At 40.9% G+C, this 23798-nt stretch overlaps 1 protein-coding gene across 2 annotated transcripts; it reads left to right on the forward strand.

Annotated features, from left to right (window-relative positions):
* Positions 1 to 5261: 5261 nt before the first annotated feature.
* On the forward strand, positions 5262 to 23398 carry mntb (MAX network transcriptional repressor b). Of its 2 annotated transcripts, none has more exons than XM_088321611.1 (6): positions 5262 to 6028; positions 14435 to 14948; positions 16163 to 16204; positions 16346 to 16457; positions 18467 to 18659; positions 22630 to 23398. In XM_088321611.1, exons 1-6 carry the CDS (start codon positions 5920 to 5922, stop codon positions 23271 to 23273), a joined length of 1614 nt encoding a protein of 537 aa, XP_088177737.1. In that variant the 5' UTR covers positions 5262 to 5919; the 3' UTR covers positions 23274 to 23398. The 2 variants fall into 2 exon arrangements, with proteins under 2 accessions (XP_088177737.1, XP_088177736.1); XM_088321610.1 differs by having other exon boundaries at positions 5265 to 6028; positions 14432 to 14948.
* Positions 23399 to 23798: the final 400 nt, after the last annotated feature.

Raw genomic sequence — 23798 nt, forward strand, 5'->3', positions numbered from 1 at the left:
TGCATCCACCATCTCCGTTGCCAAAGGTTTTTCCATAGTAGCAAGTTTGTTTATATGTTGGCGTGACATCGTTGACCATTCTCCACGTTAAAAGTTTGGTTTGAGTCATCCTTCACTGTATCTTTGGTGGGCTGAAATCTTTGTTTCCAACGTGACAGCTTCCCCGCCTGACAGGCAACTCGTACACACACTCATTTAAATTAAAACATACCAGCTCAAAGCCCCGGTTCCAGTTTAGTTTGATATGCTGCAGTGTTAGCAAAACCATAGCTAAAAAATAATTTGATTCCTGGTTGCCTACCACTAGTTGGTGGACTACAAAGATGGTTCCCACATTTGATGTGGAGACGTTGCATCAATAATGGATGCTGGCTGGTCGGTTTCTCACTTAGGCGGAACTGAGGGCGCTCTTGTATCCAGGCAACCAATTTACATCAATCCTGGACGGTTAACAGGCAGATTTAAAATAAAGATGATCAAATATCTGCGGTACCTGTTAATAGGTCAAAAAAAAGTAAGAGGGGTTTCACATTTTTTTCTCTGCAGAGCTACAAGTGATGCAGCACTTCTATCTGGGTCACCATCACAACCTTGCCCCTCCTCCTCTCCTTCCTTCCAGATCGCGTGCTTGTCATGTGCTTTGCTCGCCTCGCCCCACTCCCATGCCTCCTTGTTATTCTATAGCCCGCCCACTTTCGTTTTACTCTTGTAGCATACTATGTGAGGAATGCGGCCATAAGTATCCTAAGTATTGAACGCCATGGCCTGCATTTGTATTTTGCATACAATAAGCCAGATTTTTGCATGAGAGCGTTTTTCTTTGTTGGCTGCTTTTGTCTTTATTTAGAGTTCATCTTGCAAACTTATTTGGTCCACTGCAGCCTGGTCATCCTGGAAGTGGGATTACCTCATGTGCGGTCCCTTCTCAAGATTTCTTCATTTTCTTCATGTTGAGGTTTTTTAGTTTTTCCCTTGCCCTCATGTAGGTTTTCGATCAGGGGATGGTGTAATAACAGTCTGTAGTTTGCAATACTCTGCAGCCCTTTGTGACTCCTATACAAGGGCTATACAAATAAACACGACTTTTTCGTAAAATGTGGACTATGTGGCAATACAAAACACGTGGAAGAAATATATTTGTTATTCCCCAAAATATCAAAATTTTTGTTTTACTAGCAAACGTTTCTTGGAAAACAAAATAAGTACTACATCGAACATGCCACCATCTTGACATAGGGGGGAAAATAGATTGCTGTCCAGTCTTATTTTCCAGAATATTAAAAGGATATCCTGTAAGATTTGATCCTGTAGTGAGTGTAGTCTGTAGTCCACCCAAAAACAAGTGCAACAAGGAAGAACACAAACTATAGAAGCTCAAAATGACCATAAAGCTCAATTTTTCTAATTCCAACCTTTTCAACTCCAGCCTTTCAAAAGATTTTTAGGGGTACGGGTTGTACCAGGAAGATGGCAGACAATCATGTCAAAATGCATGTATATAGTAATTTGTGTATCTTGCTTGTTATTTAAATCAATATTTTGTTTTGTCACCACAATGAGGTGCTAAGTAATACACATCCATCCATTATCTGCACCATTTATCCTCAGTAGGGTCACGGGGGTGCTGGAGCCCATCCCAGCCATCTTCGGGCAGTGTCCAGGGGGACACCCTGAACTAGTTGCCAGCCAGTCACAGGGCACACACATATGAACAACCATTCATACACTCACTCATACCTATGAACAATTTGGAGTCACCAAGTCACCTGCCATGCAATTTTTTGGAATGTGACAGCAAACCCACAGAACATGCAAACTCCGCATAGGAAGGATGGTTGCTGATTCCACTTCCTGTAGTGTGTCTTGGGCAAGTACATTATGGCAACGCCCACCCGTGTCAAGACCATTTTTTTGGTAGAGTTTTGCTCCCCTCACATGAAACAGATTACTGGATTCCATGGTTACCAGTTTTATTTATTGTGATATTTCAGACTTGTATTGCAATTTCGATGCTGGAGGGATGGCTTCTTGTGCGGTCCCTTCTCAAGGTTTCCTCAGTTTCCTCATAATGAGGTTTTTGAGTTTTTCCTTGCCCTCGTGTAGGTTTTAGATCAGGGGATGGTGTCATAATAGTCTGTAGTTTGCCATAATCTGTGGTCTGTGAAGCCCTTTGAGACTTTTTGTGATTAAGGGCGTCACAAATAAAAAATGACTTGAATTATTTTCAATTTTGAAAGAAATATGCATTTCTTTGCTTGTTTTATTTTCGGGGAGAACTTAAACATAGTGACATGCAAACATACCTCGAGGTGACGTCCTTAGAGACTGATAGGATACGACTAGCAAAAGTAACAACTATAGATCTTCAAATAAAAACAAAATTGCAGTTAAATAAATGTTCTTTATTGTCATTTTATGTAAAGACGTCAAAATTGGAGGACTACTTTCAGTGTAAGAAAGCGATTTAGAGAGCGGCTGCCAAGCTGCATGCTAGCATTGGCTGACCATGACTTCTGCAAGGTCTTTGTGATGATTAAAATATAATCACAACTGTAGGGGTGTTCTAAGTGTAGTAGCTCCAAGTGGTCTGTTTAATAGATTATGGATATGGCGTTGGTGACTAGCCACGTTCGTCAGTGGTGACATAAGAGTTGTTAGCCTAGCTATTTGCTTTCCCTTTCGACGCTGCCACAGTAGATTCCCGGACACGATAAAAATCCAGAGAGAACCCGCTGGTGATCAGCTTTTCTTGGCGGCCTTCTGATTTTCATCATAGACCGATTCAATTGATGAATCCCTTTTCAATGTAACGAGCTGCTAAAGCTATGGGCTATCGCGTTCCAGCGGTGCACACGGGTGTTTGACTGACAGCTTTCACCAGCGTAGCAAACCCGTGCACACACGTCTTGCAAATTTTGCCTCACTTTTATTGGCTAGTGCCATTAAAACCTGCTTCTGATTGGCATGCCCTGTCAAACCTTGAGATATGACAATTCTTGTTAGCCAAACACTATCAGTCAAATAACAAACTAGAAATATAAATCCTTGAAAAAATACACAATGTTTTGCGGTTACACGTTTCATCGCGGTGTCGATTAGATTTCGGTTAATCGTGCATCCCTAGTTAATAGTAGCAGGTGAAGCCTCCTGATCTGACTCATACAGCACCTTCAGCATCTGGTTGCTGTTGTTTTTCGTTGTCATCCCGCATCATCCTGCTTTTCAGAGATGTCCTGGGCCTCTGCATTAACTGTACTAATATCTTTTAGCATTTATTTAGTAGGATATTAGTATTTCTGTGTAAGTATTACTCTAGTATTTCTGTAATCTGTGTATTTCTGTAAAACTATATCTGTAGTAGAATTTCTGTATTATACTATTTCTATGTTTTTCTTTTTAGCACAAAAATACTTTAAGATCCGTTAATCAGGGAAAAATTAGGATAGTAAACAGAAATTATAAACGGAAAATGTTTGATATAAATTCGTAAAAATGTTACATTTTTCACGAGAGCGAAAACCAAACAAGTGAAAATTGTTGCTCCTTGCCGTCTCGCTCAACAAGTATGGATGACGTAATTGCAGCAGGCAGCGTTCAAGGGGGGCGGGGCTTCTAGGTCACGCGCTAGCCATGCCAATACGCGCACGCGATTTCACGCACACGCTTCGGGTGCGGGCGGGGCGGGCGCCCATGTGGCCCAACACCATGCTTGTTGTGCTCATCAGTGATTGGCCAGGAGCCGCTAGAGTAGCCAATGAAAAACCTTTACACGTTGCGGCCTCGCGGGTTTGCATGAAACCCGAAAATGGCGTCAATCGGACGGGAGTTCTTTGTGACGACTCTTGACGCCTGACGAGAAAATGGACACGCTAAATTTCGACGCCGGTTTGAGAGACAACAAAGAAAGTCGATTACGCTTCTGGGCTGGAATATTGGGGCCGTTTTGGTCACCATGAGTAAGCGGTAAGGGTGGACGGATCGATCCAAATATCTATATTATCGATACTGAGCGAGTACCTAGATCAGGAGCGATTTTAGATTGAGAGCTTTGGTGGTGCTGAACACTCAGAGCAGGGGTGGGAAGGCTACAGCTCACGGGCTACATGGCGGGCCCGTCAGGCTATTCATCCGGCCCACCAAACAATAATGGTCCATATATTATGACAATATATCAGAGTAAGTATAGTACTACTAATAAAATTTTGGGGGGCGTGACAACTCTGTCTCCATTGTCTCTACTACAGAAATACTACAAAGTTACTCCAAAACTAAATATCAAATTGAATTCTTAAAAACAGGCACCTAACATATTCCTTCTTCATTCTGATAAGAAAAAAATAGTACAGAATTACTACAAAAGTCTACAGTAATACTATGATACAAAAATACTATTACAGGAATATTACAACAGAAATACTTCAACAATACCACTACAGTAAAACTTAATTCCAATAATACATGTACATAAATATTACGTCAAAAATACTTATACAGAATTATTATGACAGAAATACTACAAAAACACAACTAGAGCAATACTACAAAATACCACAGATATACTAAAAAATTACTACTGAAGAAATACTCCAGAATACTACAAAATGAAAGTACAGTAATACGATAACAATACAACAGAAATACTTCAAAAATCTGAGTGCAGAATTACTACAAAATACAACTAGAGCCATACTACAAAAATACCACGGATATACTACAAAATTACTTCTGTAGAAACGCTACAGTATACTACAAAATGAAATTACAGTAATACGATACCAATACTACAGAAATACTTTAAAAATCTAGGTGCAGAATTACTACGAAATACAACTGGAGCAATACTACAAAAATACCACAGATATACTATGAAATCACTACTGTAGAAATACTACAAAATGAAAGTACACTAATACGGTAACAAAACTACAGAAATACTTCAAAAATCTAAGTGCAGAATTACTACGAAATGCAACTAGAGCAATACTACAAAAATACCACAGATATACTATGAAATTACTACTGTAGAAATACTACAAAATGAAAGTGCAGTAATGCGGTAATACCACAGAAATTCTTCAAAAATCTCAGTGCAGTTAATACAAAATACAACTAGAGCAATACTCCAAAAAATCCACAGATATACTCCAAAATTATTACTGTAGAAATAACACAAAATGAAAGTACAGTAATACGATAACAATACTACATAAATACTTCAAAAATCTGAGCGTCGAATTACTACAGGAACATGCAACTAGAGTAACACGACAAAAATACTACAAAAGAGCAGTGTTAGGAATCAAATGGACAATTAATTTCCGACGCTGCGTAGTTTTTGTTTTACTTTAAAAATAAATTGAAAATGAGAGTGTTAAAAATTCTATTCTCGTTTTTTTCTACAGAAGGAGTAGAATAGGTCAATATGCGCGGTGTCTTCTCTAAGAGTGTATTACAGAACAAAAAGAGTAAACAATAAACGACTCAAAGCAGGTAAAGTAACCTACTCTGATTTTACTTGGATCGAATCGATATCAAACAATCCCAGTATCGCCCAGCCCTAGAAAGCAGACGCAACACGTGACCGGCTCCATGTTTTGTGGGAGCCGTAGTAAGAGGGCGGGGCTACATGGTGAGAGGGCGTGGCCTGGCGTGCGACGCCTCAAAGCTTGTTGTGAGTTTAGACGAGCTTCATCGCCATCTTGTCGCCCGAACACTTTGGTCTAGCCCGGCCGGGTCCGGCGGGCCGACGAGCGAGCCAGCCGGAAAACTGAGCAGCCCGCTGTGGGACGGCAAAGTCTTGAACGCCGAACCCACCGAACACCACCGACACCCACCCTCTTCCCCGCCTTCTCGAGTCCCCCCTCCCCCCCTCTTCCTCGCTCCACTCGGCATTCGTCGTCGCGTCGACCCGGTACTGCCATGAGTATCGACACGCTGCTGGAAGCCGCCCGCTTTCTGGAATGGCAGGCCGAGCGGGACCGGAACGAGCGGACCGAACGTCATTCCGAACCGCCGAACCTCTCTCGCGGTAAGAATCTAGCGACTTCGCCCCTACCCCCAATCCTCTTATCCCAAACCTCCGCTTTCGATTCCAGCCCACTTCCGGCTCCAAGTGTCATTTTCTACGCGGTGACAGATTTTTTTTTCCCCCATGTCTGCTCATCCCACGCACGCACACGCGCGTGCACGGCACCGCCAAGGAGTTCCCGTCACGTAGGGATGTGTCGTTCGTGAACGAAACGGCTCTATGAGTCGGCTCTCCCACCAATCAAAAGCCGGTTCTCATCGAGATGGGTTTTCCCCTTCCTGTGATTGGTCAATATGCATTTTCTGGATTTTTTTTACTTAATTTGGTTCACGGATCCCTTAACCAGCCGAGTGGCTCGTTGGGGTTTGCTCCGCCACATGAAACATATATAGTATTGGTTTCCATGGTTACCAGTAGCAGGAGAAGCCTCCTGACCTGGCTCGGATACAGCACATTCATCATCTGGTCGCTGTTGTTTTTGGGTGTAAAGCATGGTTAAAGGTGTTTTATATTTAATATTTGTCTCGTAATATATCTATTTATTTTTGTCCTAGCTTTTCCCTTTTACTCCTTTCATTTTTTCTTCATTTGTTTCTTTTTCTCCAGATCTTTACATTTTTTTCCCCAGAAATGTCTTCATTTTTTTTCTATCATCTTCCTTTTTTCTTTAATTTTGTTCTTCTTTTGTTTATTCCTAGCTTTTTTTTCTGGCGTTTTAGTCTTTTTTTGTCTCTTTTTCATTTTATTGAATTTAATGTTTTTGATTCACATTGTTTGATAATTAAAAAAAAAAAATCTTTTTACCCCTTCTCTTTTTTACTTTTCATTGTGTCTCTTTATTGATTTATTATTTTACGTCTTTTTAGGTCATTTCGTGAATGATATTTGTTAATAATTGGCAGATTAAAAGGGAGGCCAACAACAAGGTGGCTCTTGACCCTCATACGACTCTTTTGCGCTCCTTAGTGGGTCCCTGGCGCCATGTTTGTATGATCTTCCTCTTGAGGCTCATATTAAGTTTTTACTTTTTTTGCCGCTACATACATATGTTGATGTGTTTTTTTTTGGTCAAATATGGCTCCTTCAACATTTTGGGTTGCAAATCCGTTTTGTTAAAGCAACAAAAAGATCTGAAGAGCCGTTGGAGCCGTCTCTTTTCAGTGGGCCGAGCCGAAAAAGCCGGTTCTCTCTAAAAACAACCGGAATTTCCATCACTCCTGTCACGAGCTTTTTTTCCCTCTAATTTTTTTACCCACCCCCCTCCTTTCTTGTGACGTCATCGTAGCCATGTGTTAAAGTGTGCCACGCGCGATCCACTTGGCCCAGTTTGATCGGTGCACACGTGCACGCTTTTTTTTTAACAGTATTTGACATGGGGGGGACGTGAGAGCCCCCCTCTCCCTCTATCGTGGTGCGCGCGTGCACGACGCTTGTTTGTTGTGAGCGAGCTCGCGGACTAGCGTGAAAGGAAGGAATGTGAATGTCGGCTGGGGGGCGGGGACTAGGAGGGGATGTCTACGTGACTCCTCCTCTGATGACGTGTCCCACACTCTCTAAAGCGCCCCCCGCCCCCACCACTTCCCCTCCCTGGACACGAACACGCATACGCACATTCATTCGCGCGGGAGGGAGCTGCCCTCCCCAAGCCGGCCTAGCTTTTCCCACCCACTTACGTAATTGACGTGCGCGCGCACGCGGGACCCTCGTGTCTGGAGAGGCACGTGCACGCGCGCCATTGACAACCGTGATCGGCAACCTTCTCTGTACCACGGACCGGTTTATTGTCTGAAAATGTGGTCACGACCGGTGTTATGCCGAGAAATGCATCCCTGCCGAGATTTGCATCCCCTAGCTACTATAACCATTTTTACCTCGTTTTATCTCACTTTTAGGGAATGTAATGGCGAACATATAACCAAAACCACTTCGTCTTGCATTTTTTGGGATTGTAATACAACTCAAACCCTTCTGTCTTTGTATTTGTTGTGAATATAATCGAACAGTAATGCACACCGTATATAAATCACTTTTGAGAACTGTTATGCACTCTACCGTAAAGCTTATTATGGTGAAATAAGCTTTATGGTAGAGTGCATAACAGTTTCAATACGAGGAATTTGAATAGAAAAAGGCAAAATAAACATGTTACCCGCTCAAATTATTTATCTTGTTTTAGAACGACCTTGATGTCGCTGTGATGAGTTGAGTGAATTAAACTCAATTCCAAGTGTTTATTGTCATATGCACAGTAAAGTTGCGAGCGAAAAAGAAAATAGAAACTAAGGAATGGTTGGCATTTCTTGAATCCCAAGACTTTAAACTTCTGAAAGATATTTGAAATGATGCATTTGAGTGACATCGTACGGACACCGCATCGGCACGTGTCTACGACACGTATTTGCTTCTTTGCAAGCTTTGGGAATGTTAAGGGGGTAATCAGTTTGACTGAATCATCGGACTGTTTTGTCGACGTTCCCATTGTAGCGCCTTATAATCCGGTGCGCCTTATCTATGGAAGATATAGGACCAAAAACTATTTTTTGGGGGTGCGCCCTATAACCCAGTGCGCCCTATAGTGCGGAAAATACGGTAATTTGAATAATACATTTTCTTATTCAAATATTAATTTTCTGCATTAAATTATTGTTGTAATTTACTGATTAAAGGGATAACCGCAAACCTGTCTTTTGTCATTTTCTCCTTTTATACTTCCTTTTTTTCTTAACTTCTTTATACAACATAATAATTTGTAATATAATGCAACAAAACCGGTGAGCCGTTTGAGGGCCGGCTCTCTTTAATGAGTTGAGCCGAAAAAGACGGTTCTCTCAAAAGAGACGGACTTCCTTTCACTACATAACTACCACATGAAATGCGAGGCGGCAGACGCATGCGCACAGTAGCATCAAACCGCTCGCTTCGTTTGCAACGAAAGAAATGATACCGAGATAGAGGCTACCACGGCGAACTCGTTTGACTTGATCGATTTGCCGTTTCGTCATAGTCGGTGTATACCGGATGGTACCCATTATTGACAAATTTGCGTTTTTTCGTACAGATTTTCTTGTACGTCGTACACGTCTTAAAATGCATAATAAACGTACTTTGTACGGCAAAAACATATAGGTTGACAGGTATGCAATGGTGGTATCATGGTTGATAATATCGATAATAGAACCAGCAATTCTAACATTTATGATAATAATAATGAGCGTATATCCACTAATCAGTCATGTGGAACATTTAGATGTCTTAGTAAGATCACATTAAAATCACGTTTTCCGAACCTTTTACCCTAACAAGTGTAGCTAGGGTGCTGGGCCCATCCAGCCCATGTTTTTGAATGATGGAAGAAACCAGAGTGCTCGATGCATTCTACACACAAAGAGGCCGGTCGCTGGAATTGAACCTGGAAACTGAACATTGAGGCGGACGTGCTAATAACAACACTCATGGACGCTTTTATAAGGTTTAATGCGAAACCTCACGTCAATCCCTGTGCCAAGTATTCAAGTATAATTCAAGGAAACTGTGCGGGTCAGATGATACAGACATGAATACACGTGTACTAGAATGACAATAAAGTATATCTGAATCTGAAAAGTAATTAAAAATAGCAACTCACCTAATGAACTAACCCCGCGAAAAGCTTGTTGGTGTTTTGTGGTCTCTCTGTGGAGTTCTTGACTTGGGGATCCATGCATCCTTCAACTCTAGCCAAAGGTTTTTCCCATGTTGACAAGTGGTTTGTAGCAAGGGGGAAATAAAACTATTTTGAGTTGGGGGCCACATTGGGTCAAAAAATTTGGTAGCAGGCAGGACCAGGAGAACAAAAGTGATAGTTTTGTCATGCAATACGTCAGCAATACAAAAAACAATGCAGACTTATTCAATTTTGCTGATATAAAGACATACACACAGAGGCATCTACATGCACAAATATTAAGTCCCTTCTTCAAGCGCCAAATTTAATCCTCATCTCATCTCATTATCTGTACCGCTTATCCTCAGTAGGGTTGCGGGGTGCTGGAGCCCATCCCAGCAATCATCGGGCAGTGGGCAGGGGACACCCTCAACTGGTTGCCAGCCAATCGCAGGGCACACAGGGAAAGACAACTTGCTCGCTCATTCACACCTAGGGACAATTTGGACCGGCCAATCCACATGAAATGCATGTCTTGGGAATGTGGGAGAAAACCGTAGTGCCCGGAGGAAACCCACGCAAGCACGGGGAAAACATACAAACTCCGCAAATTTAATCCTATTAAATGAAAAGCTTAAAATTATTAGACCTCCGAAAGGTTCATTATTTTCTTGTGTGAAATGTCTGGATAAATAGAATAAATACATGATTCAAATAAATATAGCAAGCACAGAAAAATGTAGCTAGCTGTTTGAATGTTGGCCTTGAGAGCGGTACACATTAATGCATTCTGAAAAATGTCTCGAGGGTTGGAGGTGGAGACACACAAATGGACACTTGGGACAAGAGTGATACAAAAAAAAATGTTTCTATCAGTACTACTATATTTACCATTATATATATCATCTTATATATTATCCTCTCAATTCCTTCGTGTTGAGAGAAGCCAGTTAAGGTGGCTTAGGCATTTGATGAGGACACCTCATGTCCCAATGGCAGGAGGCTCTGGGGACGACCCAGGACACACTGGAGAGACGACGTCTCTAGGATGGGCTGGGAACTCCTCGGGGGGATCTCGTCGGATGAACTGGGTGAAGTTGATGGGGACAGGGAACTGCCCCTGCGACCCGTCCCTGGATAAGAGTTAGATAATGGATATATTGTCTTAATATTTATTTTACCCTTTTGTCTGGCAGGGCGGATCAAAAAGTCTGGGAACCGCATGTGGCCCACACACTGATTTTCTAACGTACCACCTAAAGCAGGGGTCGGGAACGTTTTTGACTCAAAGAGCCATAAAAGCAAAATATATTAATTTTGTTTTGGGAAAGAGCCACACCATATATTATGACACAAATTTACTAAATTGCTAAACCCGCGCCCCAGAAGGTTAGTCTTCAGCACATTTATTTTTGATGATTTGATAAAAAATTATGAAGAGAGAATGTCAGTGCCCATGTCCCAAAATCAACAAACATACCACTTTAAACTTGTCTCTTTCTTGCAATTACTCAAGATCGGTTAAACCTTATTTTGACCCTTTTTTTCATGCATATTGGTTTCAAAACCAGATGCAAGCAGTTGTTTTGTAAAAATGTCACAACATTCAGCAAACAGGGAGCCTGATGTGCTTGCCTTTGGCGCAGCGTAGGGCAAGAGATGGGAGGGAGTGCTTGCACGTTTTGCATAGCTCCACCCATCCTTCCCACTCACCCAATCAAATAACATTAAGTTCGTTTCCGTTGTTTTGGCGTTTTTACAGTTTGTTCCGTGGATTCATCATAAGGTATCTAAACACTGAACACAGATTATATAGTGAGCTTTAACTGTATATAAAGGATTCTTTAGTGTTGTACAGCCAAAACGAGGTTTTGTTTTGTTTTTGTGACACCTTGACTGTAAATTGTAGTGAAAAACGTGCCCTATATATTTTGCGAAGTACTGCATAGCAATTCAGCTTTGGTTTGGCTTTGAGTGTATCTGAACAGGATTAATGGCTCAAGCTTTCAACGAGATGGAGAAAATTTGCATGCAATCAAATTTGTCTCTGAGCCACAGGTACTCATAGAAAATGCCATATATGGCTCGCGAGCCATAGGTTCCCGACCTCTGACCTAAAGACTCAGTTCAAGTTTCGTCTGAAATGTAGCAGTGTCAGTCAAACTACAATAGGTAAAAGATAAAATAACTTATTTTTCTTTCAGTGCGGCTCGGTACCAAACCACCCACTGGCCAATACCAGTCCGAGCCTGGTAGTTGCCGACCACTGACTAATGGTGATTTTTGTTGTTGTCTTTTTTCACCTTGGACTGCAAACTAATCGGCATGGATATATTTTCTTTTAATAAGTATGTATTTACGGTTGAGTGGTTAGCACGGCCGCGGCACAGTTCTAAGGTCATAGGATTAAATCCAGCTGCCAGCCTTCGTGTGCGGGGTTTGCATGTTCTCCCTGTGTTTGCGTGGGTTTCCTCCAGGCACTCCGGTTTCCTCCCATATTCCAAAAAAACATGCATGTCAGATTAATTAGCCGGTCAAAATGGTCCCTAGGTGTGAATGAGCGAGTGAGTTGTTCTGTGTCTGTGTGCCATGCGACTGGCTGGAAACCAGTTCAGGGTGTCCCCTGCCCACTGCCCGAAGACAGCTGGGATGGGCTCCAGCACCCCTGCGACCCTACTGAGGATAAGCGGTGCAGATAATGGATGGAAGTATATATATATATATATATATATATATATATATATATATATATATATATATTAGTGTATATTTCAATCATTACAAGTCCACACCATGTAAAATCTGCATTTTTTTTTAGTGTAATGCAGATTTAATTGTCCTTTTTTTTTACAGAGAAATTCAGATTATTTTGTTGTACATTGTACTAATTTAGCAGCCATCGGGTCTGCTTGAGCAAGGAACTTTGACCCATGCCTCCGCCTTGTCACATGACCGTAACACGAGGCGTTTAATGACTTCAAGTGAAAATCAAACACCTTTGGCCGGGTGCATGCGGCACAAGGAAGTCGTGTCGGTGACAGACCGTGGAAGGCGTTGGAGGAATCCCTGCAATAGGGATGTTCCTGCTGTTTCCATGGAAACTCGGTTCCCTTCCTTTCCATCGCACACATATTTCATAAAGCTGCATGTTTATGTACTTTTTATTCCTTGATGACGTAATAGAAAATAGCCTTTTGTGTGAAAATGGATTTTTAGTGTAATCAAAGCCAGTTTACGTTGGGCCATATTTGAAGTACACCAAATGATTGGTTGCTATTGATTTACAGTGCACGTCTATTTGATTTTTATTTTTAGTCTTTTATTATATGTTTATCAAAAGGAACTAGATCCTAAACTTTTTCACAAAAGTACTTGATTTATAATCGCATTTACCAGTAATGTTGAGTGTATGCAGTTTTACACTGTCATTTTTTTCGTCCTTTTTGTTAAGTCAAGTCCAGTCATGTTTATTTGTATAGCTCTTAATCACAAGAAGTCTCAAAGAGCTGTACAGAAAATACGCAGGCAAATTTAATTCATGTGTGTGAATATTGGTTACAAAACAAGGTGCGAGCAGAGTCCTTTTGTAAAAATGTCACTCAATACTGCAAACTAGAAGAGTACAGATGCATTTACCTTCATCTGCCTGACATGGTCACAGTTATAACCTTGGGAATTGAGTAGTCCGTAATTGTTGACCATTCCGTTTTATAGAAGTGCATCCCCCAAAACTATTTTATTCAAAAGGTGTTAGATCCTTTTTCATGAAACAGGTGTTTCTCTCCTGGAGTACTCATAGATTGAGCTTAATTTATTTGAGCAGTTCTAGTTCCACCGAACGGAAGTTCCTCTCCAAAATGAGACTACGTTTGGCGCATACAACTGCTCTAAAGCCACTAAGCTTCTTGGAATGCCAATTCAATGCACTAAAAACGTGCTTTCTCCGCTTGACTTCTATGCGACGATTGTTATACCTAACCGATCTGTCACGATCCATGTCATTGGGGGTCATTAGGTGACCAAACCCCCAATTTCAATCCTTAATCCTGAGCGTCTTGGGATGGGTTTCCTCAATGTTCTCTGGTTGATTAATGGAAGTCAACAAATACAGCTACAGCGGGTGCTTTCTGACTGGCGCCTGGATTAAGTGACATCCAGTGGACTTTTTTAAAACTGCTATGGGCGCATGCATTGATGTGGTGGGACACATTTGGCCCACGGACCGTGAATTTGACAAACGTGCTTTTGAATTTTTAATAGGCGCCTAATTTTACTGTCTGACAGCTGCTGTCATCGGGTCTAGCCAGTGCTGATAAAACTCTTCTTCTTCTTACTACTACTACTTCTCTTAAATAAAAACGACTCTTGAAACAATGTAGACACTGAAAAACAAGTTGAAGAGATGTATCAAGAAGTCATATGATTATATGAAGAAGTAAATTATTCCTCTAAACTATATGAATAATCATGAAGTGCATAACTTCCGACGAAGTGAAGGAGTTCTAAATGCCCAATTAATAAAGTTATAAATGGAGGACTTATACTATCTTTACCAAATATTCAATGACAAATCCTATTCTGTTGGAATAATGTACACTATATTGTAATAAGTGACAGAAAAGACCATTCTCACTTGTGACCAATGTAGCCGAAGTCCTTAAAAGCTAGCGTGCTAGCTCATTACACTCACTGTCTGTTATGAAGTGTGCTAAAAATACAAGCAACATCACAATAAATGCCTCACCCCCTTCTCCTTTCAGAAGATCAATGCAAGGTGAAAGTGCTTACACCTCAGGAGGCGGAGTCAAGACACTCGGAGCCGCTCCCTCTGCAGCCAATCAGTGCTAACCACATCTCCAGCGGGGAACACCAGCCCAACCCACCGGCGCCAAACCCACCGGCGCCGCCCCCTCCACCCCTACAAGCGCCTGTCACAGTCATCCCCGTAATGCCGGTCGTCGCGGCAACGCCCGGGCCTCTCCCTCTGGCGGCGCTCGGTGGCCCTCCATTGGTTAACAGCTCTCCACCGCGGGGGCCGCCCCATCAGCTGCTGTACCCCCCTCAAGTGAAAATGGATGGCGCTAACAGGCTAATCAAATGTAGCCCGCCCCAGCAGCAGGCACAGGTTCAGGTCCGGTACCCGCCACCTGTGTCCGGCGAAGGGTCGAGACCCACCTTGGTGGCTCATCAGGTTCCGCCCACGTCCCACATCAGGACCAATGGGCTCACGCAGGATGACTTGAGAGGAGGGGCCAATGCTAAGAAGAGGCCTGGAGGGTTAGTACTCAGTTTTCAATAAAAGGGGTAGGGGATATAAGCATTTGCTTCTGACTACCCCTTTTCGAACATATTATGTAATATTATTTTGTTGTTGAGTTATTGTTTTTTTTCTGTTTTTGTTTCAATGTTCGAATAAAGTTTTCATTTATTCATTTATTCATTCAATATGGATGGGCGATTCTGTGAATTTTGGTATTGATCCGATCCCAGGAAATACAATGTCGTATCGACTGATACTGATCCAATACTTGTTGCTTGATCAATGAATAATTGAGCTCCCCCCTTGAGTTAGTTTATCATTATGCTGAAACTGCATGTGACTTTATGCCACAGATTTTTGTTAGTGTAGCATGGAAATGGTGCAAAAAGGCTTGTTCCAGGTACAGTCCAAATGCCAAACCAAACCCCCAAAAAAGATGAAAAAAGGAGAGTTCATTCGAATGCATCTAAGAAATTCACATACGTGCACATGCAACATAAGGGTATTGGCTGCAATGATAACACAAGCCAGACTCTCTCTGAAGGGTGAGCTTTTTTTCATGTGTTATGTAAATCTGTGGTGTTGCCACAGCAGCACTTTACCCAGAAAAATAAACTTGGCATTGTCCTTTCCTGTAGTTGAAAAGTCCAAACTAGGTTGTTCTTTCAGTATGCCTCTTACATTAGATAGGATCATAGATTTGGCCCTCTCTTCTGCCTAGCAGGCAGGATGCAGCAGCAAGCCTGGTCGGGAGAGGTGATAAAAGTGTGCATGTCAGTCACACGCTCAGGCATAGACTCAGAGAGTTTTAGAGGGCACTGGGCGAGAGAGAGAGGGGCTATCTGCATTGAGAAGCTGCACTTTGAGCAAATTGGTGGATGAGCGGAGTATCTATCCCAGGATAATAGTATCGATCTGACCCTAGTATTTGCTTAGTCAAATCAAGTCAAGTCATGTTTATTTGTATAACCCTTAATCACAAAGAGTCTCATAGGGCTGCACCATCCCCTGATCTAAAACCTACATGAGGGCAAGGAAAAACTCAAAAACCTCACCATGAAGAAACCTTGAGAAGTATCGATAAATATCGATATTTGGGTCCATCCCCCCACCCCTAATTTCAAATTTACCTCAAAGCCAGTTCTGAAAATATAATTTTATACACAAAAATCTATTTTTAAGAAATCATTTATTTTGAGAAAATCCAATTATTTTTGTGGTTTGTTTTCAGGGCAGGCACAAGAGAGGTTCACAATAAGCTGGAACAAAACAGGTGTGTTTTTTATTGGCCCATTTTACGAGACTCTTTTTTTTTTTTTTTTTTTTTTTTTTTTAAATATTCTCCTGTCGAAAAGTACTGACACTAAAAGTCAATAAATAACCGAGTGTGACGTTTTTGGTGTGTTTCCATCAGACGCGCCCACCTGAAGGAATGTTTTGAGACGCTCAAGAAGAACGTCCCCAACGTGGACGACAAGAAAACGTCCAACCTCAGCGTCCTGCGCAGCGCCTTGCGCTACATCCAGGTACCCGCAATGCACGTGTGCTGGTGATGTTTGGCCTGTTGCCGTGGCAACTGCCGCTCGCCCAAGAGGCGAGGTTAAGTCACGTGACGTGTGTGACGCTGTGAGGGGAGGGTGGTGGTTGCCATGGGGATATCTAGGCTGTTGGTTGTTGCCATGGTAGCGGGGACGACATCATGAGGAACACGTTTCTGTCTTGTTTTTGTTCGTATTTGTGTATGCATAAAAATTGTGTTTTGTTTTCAAAAAGTGGGCATTTTTTGAAAGCTGTAGGTTACTCACAAAATATGCATTTTGCATATATTTATATATAGTTTTCAAATATAATTCTTTTTTCTATATATACAACTAAAAATATGTTTAAAAACCATTTTTATTTACAAATAAATTACTTGGTAATCTATTATTGAGTTTATAATATATTTAAAAATATATATGTTCAAAAGTTTGTATTAAAACAACCCTCAATAATCTATTAGCAGTGTCTAAGGCAGTGCAGATAATGGATGGATGGACAAATCTACTTATATAATTCATTGCATGTATATGACATCGCTGTTTTCCATCTGCCATCAGTATGTACCTGTATTTACTCATCTTCATTCATGCAATGTTTGCGTTGCGTCGTCTGCTACAAGACACGTGAACTCCTCTTTCCACGATGCTTTAAATGTACGTTTACGTTTTGTAGCGTCATAATTTTGTTTTGCTTCTTTTGAATGTTTCTTCTGGGGCTGAGGTTTTGGCTTGATTCCTAACCAAGTAACCATTTTTCTTGTGTTCTCTGTGCATCTACTGGAAAATGATATGCAAATGCACGACCTTATAACGCTCGGGAAAGTCCGGAAGCACGAAGTTATTTGATGCGGGCTTCTCATTGGCTGCCGAGTATGCAAATTGCCAAACGAACCGAAATTCCGAAATTTCCAAACTGGACGAAGATTTGGAAAATTGGAATAAAGCAAACGTTTGTTTTAAAAAAAATTATTTCGGGTTTTTATTTTTTATTTTTCTTTTATTTGTTTTTTATTTTTATTCTTGAAAAAGTTGTTGGCCACGTGCGCGGAGACGTTTTGTAAGTTGTACGCCCGACGTAAAAGATGCACACCCCGGGCATCCGGGCAGACATTATTTCAGACACTGCTATAAGTCATATTTATAAGTTAATACATTTCAATAATTTTATAGTCTGTATTAGGAGTATAATGTGAAAATATTTTATTCCAATAATCAAATATTTTGAAATGGGTACAAAGTTAGTATTTTTTGTTTGTAAATACTGTACATTTCAATTATCATTTGCTTCAAGTAGCGCCCCCTTTTAATTCTACTGTGTTTTTATTTGCCATTTATTACTTGCTTGTTTTATTCTTGCTTAATTGTACTCTGTGTACAGCGACCTTGGGTGTCCTGAAAGGCGCTTTAAAGTAGAATGGATTATTGTTGTTATTATTATTATTTTAAAAAAGGATATAAGAATGAATTATTTTTAAAAAGTGTTCATTTTTAGAAAAAGAGGTGAAGCAACCTTCATGGTTTTTGTGTTGGCGATGCACTATAAACTTTACTGCCCCCCCCACCTTTAGTTATTCACACCTTCATTAGACACTCAAAATAAGGAGAGAAGACATCAATGGATTTTTAACTGGCAAGGAGAACAGGAGAGGACTTGACAAAACCCTCAGATAAGAAACTCCAACCTGTCGTAAAAGCCTTCTGCTGAGCTTTTTCTTTTTATTGAATCTCCTAGTTTACAAAAAGCAGATCCGCCCTTAAGGGTGTGGTAATCAATGAACAGCTCTTGGACGATAGTGCAAATGACAGTCCATAATAGTCAAAACAAAGGAACAGTGAGGAATAATGGTACAAATTACTTTTGCAGAGGTCCAATATTAAAAACCAAAACAAGCAGAATAAAGTTATCAGGCACTCATCAGATAAATGTTGTTAGCATGTAGCATCAGTAAAGCTACCAAGTTGTCTGAAAAGTTTCATTTTTCTTTCTTTTTCAGACGTTAAAGCGCAAGGAGAAGGAGTATGAGCACGAGATGGAGCGGCTGGCCCGCGAGAAGATCGCTACCCAGCAGCGATTATCAGAGCTGAAGAAAGAGCTGAGTCTGCGGATGGACGTGCTGGAAATTGAACGCATCATCCGGCAAAGCGTCCAACCAGAAGACGACCAGGCGTCCACCTCCACTGCCTCCGGTACTTTTATTTTCCCCCTGCTACTCCGTTAAATATTTTGACATGCGATGACCAGTGTTCCTTCTCTGCGCACAAGAAAATCTAGCCAGCGCACAAAAATGAGGGCTCAAAATTGCTAATTAAGAAGCGACTTAAGTCAAAGTTACAGTGCATGTAGGTAAAAATACGCGGGTTCCCCTGACGTTGTGTCCTAAATGCGGTATTTTGAAGTCGAGTCAGAGTAGAACGAAGTTGAGTAAAGTTAGTAGAGTTGGTCGAGAACCGGCTTCTTTGGCTCGGCTCACTAAAGGGAACCGGCTCTTTCGGGTCCTAAACGGCTCTTCAGGTTGTTTTTGTTTCTTTAATCCCAACATGACCAAATATTATGTAAAACTATGCACAAAATGACTTAAAAGAAGGGGGGAATAGAACAAAAAAGAAAAAAATACCAAAATGAAAAAGTAGTGAAAAGCTGAGAAAAAAAGAAACAAAAGGAAGAGAAAATAGAAGGAAAAATTTTAGAAAAAAGCCAGAAAAAAAGAAAAGAAAGAAATGTAGGAAAAAAGTAAACCGAGAACAAAAAGAAAAAAAGTAACAGCTCGGAAAAAATAAACACGATGAGATTTTTTTTAAAGGAATTAAAAAAAAAAGTGAAAAAAAAACACCGAAAAAAGACTAAAAAGTTTGTGTTGCATTCAAATAATTTCCAATTATATCAAGTGAATTGCCAACATTGTACTTCCACTAAAAAAGGTGATTAAGTACAGTTGTGTATCTTACAACCGACTAAATAAGCCCCCAAAAATATTAGTATTATGCGACAAAATATATCAGGAAGTAAAAAGAAATGGATATTTTTGTGAAAGAATTGTAAGAACAAACGACGTTTGTAGGCCGTACAACCTTTGCAATAGTACATGAGTCAATTCATCCAAAAGAGAAAAATCATTTTGCATTGCCGGAAACTCAGCAAAATGTAACTTGATGTCAAGTTTTGGACATGTTTGATAATTAATTATCTTGCCACACTTGGGATTATGGTGGCTCACTGTTGTTTCAAGCGTTGCTCACCGACTTTGTGTGAACGCTCAGACCTGTGGAAAATTACAGGGAACATCGGGGATGACTCATCCTGATGTCACTTTTGCACCCTCATCATGACATTTCATATCCTGACTTTGGTCCACAACAGTTAGCGAAAATCAATGCTAACATTGGTGTCAAAATTCAATAAGCCATATTAGTCCGAGTCATCATGATTTATGCTTTTTTTATCATTGGCTTAAATCTTTTCCCGTTTATTAGGGCTGCAACAATTAATCGACGTTGTCAACAAAAATCGATAGTAGAAATAGAGTGCCATGAAAAAGTACATGCTCCCTTCCTTATTTCCGTGTTTTTAAATATTTATCACTAAGACTTCATGGGGCCCTAAGCAAAAGTAGATTTGGGGCTCACTGTTACTTTATAATTTTGATACTCACTAGACCTCATTCCATATTCTACTCCAGAGTTGGGCAACTATTTGGAGTCAGGAGCTGTATGTGAAATTATACTTTATTATTATAATTATACTTCTTTTTAAATGATTAGTTTCATCAAATTGGTTTTGAAACGACCACAATTCAAGAAAAATAGTACATTAGCTCCCTGTTTCAAGCACTTCATTTGTTGTTTAGTTTTGAAGTATTAGTGTAGGTTTTTTTTAGGTTTTTTTTTTGGGTTTGTTTTTTTAGTATTTCTGAAGTCGGATTTTTATTAAAGTTCTGTAGTTTTTTTGTAGTGTTACTATAGTTTTATTTTCGCACTATATTTGTAGTATTGCTGAAGTAATTTAATGTAGTATTTTCTTTAGTATTTATGCAGTACTTTTCTTGTATTTTGAAAGTAGATTTTTTGTTGTATATCTGTAATATTTTTGTAGTATTTTTGTATTATTACAGTAGTTTTATAATTATAGTTTTTTTCTAGTATTACTTTAGTACTTTTTTAAAGTATTTTTGTACTTTTTCAGTTGTATTTTGTAGTATTTACATATTAGAATGTTTGTTGTATATATGTAGTACAGTGTAACTGTAGTTTTATTTTTGTAGTATTTTTGTGATATTTCTATTTAATTTTTGTAGTATAGCTATAGGTGTAATTTGCAGTTTCTGGTGTAATCCTCTTGTAGTAGTATTTTTGTAGTAATATTTTGTTAGTAGTATTTTATATTATAGCATTATGTATTGGTATGTTTTAGTATTTCAGTAGAAGCATTATTGATGTATTTCCAAAGCAGTATTTTAGTACTACTTTTGTAAGATTTTTTGTAGTATTTCCACAGAACTATTCCATGAATGCCATTTTGGGCCAGTGTCTTTCTTATAGTGGTGTCATGAAAACTGACCTTAGCTAAGGCCTGCAGTTCTTTGGCAGTAAACCAATTTTTGGAAGGGTTGACACTGTTCCTAGTTTTCTCTATTTATGAATAATGGCTCTGACAGTGGTTCGCTGGAGCCCAACAGCCTCGGAAATGGCTTCGTGAGCTGTTCTGGACTAATAGATTTGAATCACTTTTTTTCTATTGGCTTCTGGAATTTCTTTGGATCTTGGCATGTCATTTGAATACTTGAGATTTTGTAGCTTACTTCATTTTGTCGAACAGATTCAATTTAATTGATTATTCAACACATTAAGGGATTAAGGGATCCCAGTTCGGAGGATTAAGGGATCCCAGTTCGAATCCCGGCTTGTCCGTGTTACATGCCGAAGTGTCCTTGGGTAAGACACTGAACCCCCAATACCCCCAATAAGCAGGTTAGCGCCTTACATGGCTGCACAGCCGCTATTGGGAAATGTGAAGCACAATGTAAAGCGCTTTGGGAAGTCATTGACTTGAAAAGCGCTATAGAAATGCAGATCATTTCATTATTTTTTCATTTCATGTGGTGGCAATCCATTTTGGGTGTGGCCTGTTGAATTTAACTCAGCTATCCCAAAACTGTGGTAAGTCACAGTTACTTTGTGATTTGACAAGGCTGATTTCACATATGGCCAGACAAGCCTAAAAAGTTTTTTTTAAATGAAATCGACATTTAAAAATTGCATTTGCACTTCCTTGAGTTGTACAAATGGGATATTAAAATGGGTTTAATGATCTGAAACATTTTGCAAGTGATAAATATGCAAAAAAAACACCGAATTCAGCAAGAGGGCAAATACTTTTTCATGGCAATGAATTCCGGTGTTGACTATTTTCGTCAGACTCGTTTTTCTAACTGATTGAGGCATCTTACATGATTTTAATCTCTGCTGATTCGCTCATGCTCAATAGCGTCTTTGTCTCGAGCGGTAACATACAGTAAAGTCAATGTCAAGTACACGGAACAAATTGTAAATACGCCGAAACACCGGAAGAGAAGTTAAAGTTATTTGATTGGGTGAGTGGGAGGGATGGGTGGAGCTATGCAAAAAGTGCAAGCACTCCCTCCCATCTCTCGCCCTACTCCGTCTGCGCCAGAGGTAAGCACATCAGGCTCCCTGTTAGTCAGAATGTTGTGACGTTTTTACAAAATAATTTGTGTAGCATTTTCATATCTATACTTTTGACAGGAGATATATTAAGGAGAGCAAATCTTTTGGGATATTTAAGTTTTTTTGATATACACATTGACATAGGAGCAAAGGAATTTGAATGTTATTTTAATGTTAAGTTGTTTAAGTTAAGTTATAAGTTGTATAATTTAACAAGATATTTTTATTTACAGCAAAATAATAAATACTGTATAAGTGATTTAAGGTTTAAATTTAATATTCTTGTCAGTTTTATTCATATTTATGTTCCAAAAACATTCCGTTTAAGTGTGTTTAATAAATGTTTATCCTGGTTGGCCCGCGACCTTAAGTGTGTTTTGAATTTTGGCCCGTTGTGCAATTGAGTTTGACATCCCTGCTGTACTTATTAGTTGAAGCCCTGGTGTTTATACCATTTTTTTGTTTATTTCGACAGAGGGTGAAGACAACCCAGAGCAGGACGGCGAAGAGGACATCCCCACCGCCGCTCCCGTTCCCCTCCCCCGGGGGACGACAGGGCCCCCCATCCTACAAGCGCAGCTGCTGAGCCCCCACTTGCCCATCCAGCATGCGGCCCTGCTGACCACGGCCCCTTCCTCGGGCCCTCAGAACCTACAAACCCCGCTCCCGCCTCCCACCGTCATCGCCGCCGTCCCCCATGCCTCGTCCGTCTCGCACCCTTCCGTCATCCAGGCCGTCAGCCACGCCCTGCCGGCCAATCACAAGCATCTTCCTCACATCGCCCCCTCGCCCGCCCCCATTGGCCACATCACGGTGCACCCGGTAGCACGCCTAGGGGCGCCACTACCGTCTCGCCTTCCCGCCCTGTATCCGCAGGGGGTTTCGGTATCGCAGGCCGCCGTGGTGGGCCACATCACGCACACTTTTACCCATCATGCACTGCCCCGCGTGCAGCCCCCGCCTCAGGCCTGCGCCCCGGGAGTCGTCGCGAACCAGCAGGCGGCGGCACTGGGGAAACCCACTGCCGTACTGGCGCCACACCCCCAACTGGTCGGTCAAGCAGCAGTCACTATGGTAACCATGCCCACCTTTCCTGTCAGCACTATCAAACTGGCCTAAATGGATCGTTTTCGCGTGACCTCAAATGTACACAGTCGGCCATATTGGATGGGTCTACCAGACTTAATAATGTCATGGGTGAACACTCATTTTGTTCCATGTTCAAATGAAAGTGGAAGGCGTAAGGCGTCGGTTTATTGTGACTCAACCATTATTTTTCGCAAGTACCGTTAGACCACAGGCGGCCCGCGGGCCAAGTCAGGCCCGCTAAGGGATTGAATCTGGCCTGCGAGACAACACTCAGAGAAGCGCAAGATAAAAACAAGCTGCAGGTTGAAATATGTCAACTTGATGTTGCCCAAGAAAGGTGGCTCGAACAAAGACACTGTACTTGTATCTTTTTCTCTCTCTCTCTCCCTCTTTTCCACCCCTTTTCTTCCACTGTCTCTTTCACTCTCTGTGTCTCTCTTTTTCTCTTCCTTTGTTGCTCTTTGTCTCTTTCTCTCTCTGTGTCTTTTCAACTTATTTTGCTCTAACTTCCTTTTTTGCTTTTCTCTTTCTCCCTACCCATTGCGCTTTCTTTTC

Source organism: Urocampus carinirostris, chromosome 17, assembly GCF_059441175.1.
Source record: "Urocampus carinirostris isolate Australia breed hairy pipefish chromosome 17, RoL_Ucar_1.0, whole genome shotgun sequence".
NCBI lineage: Eukaryota > Metazoa > Chordata > Actinopteri > Syngnathiformes > Syngnathidae > Urocampus > Urocampus carinirostris.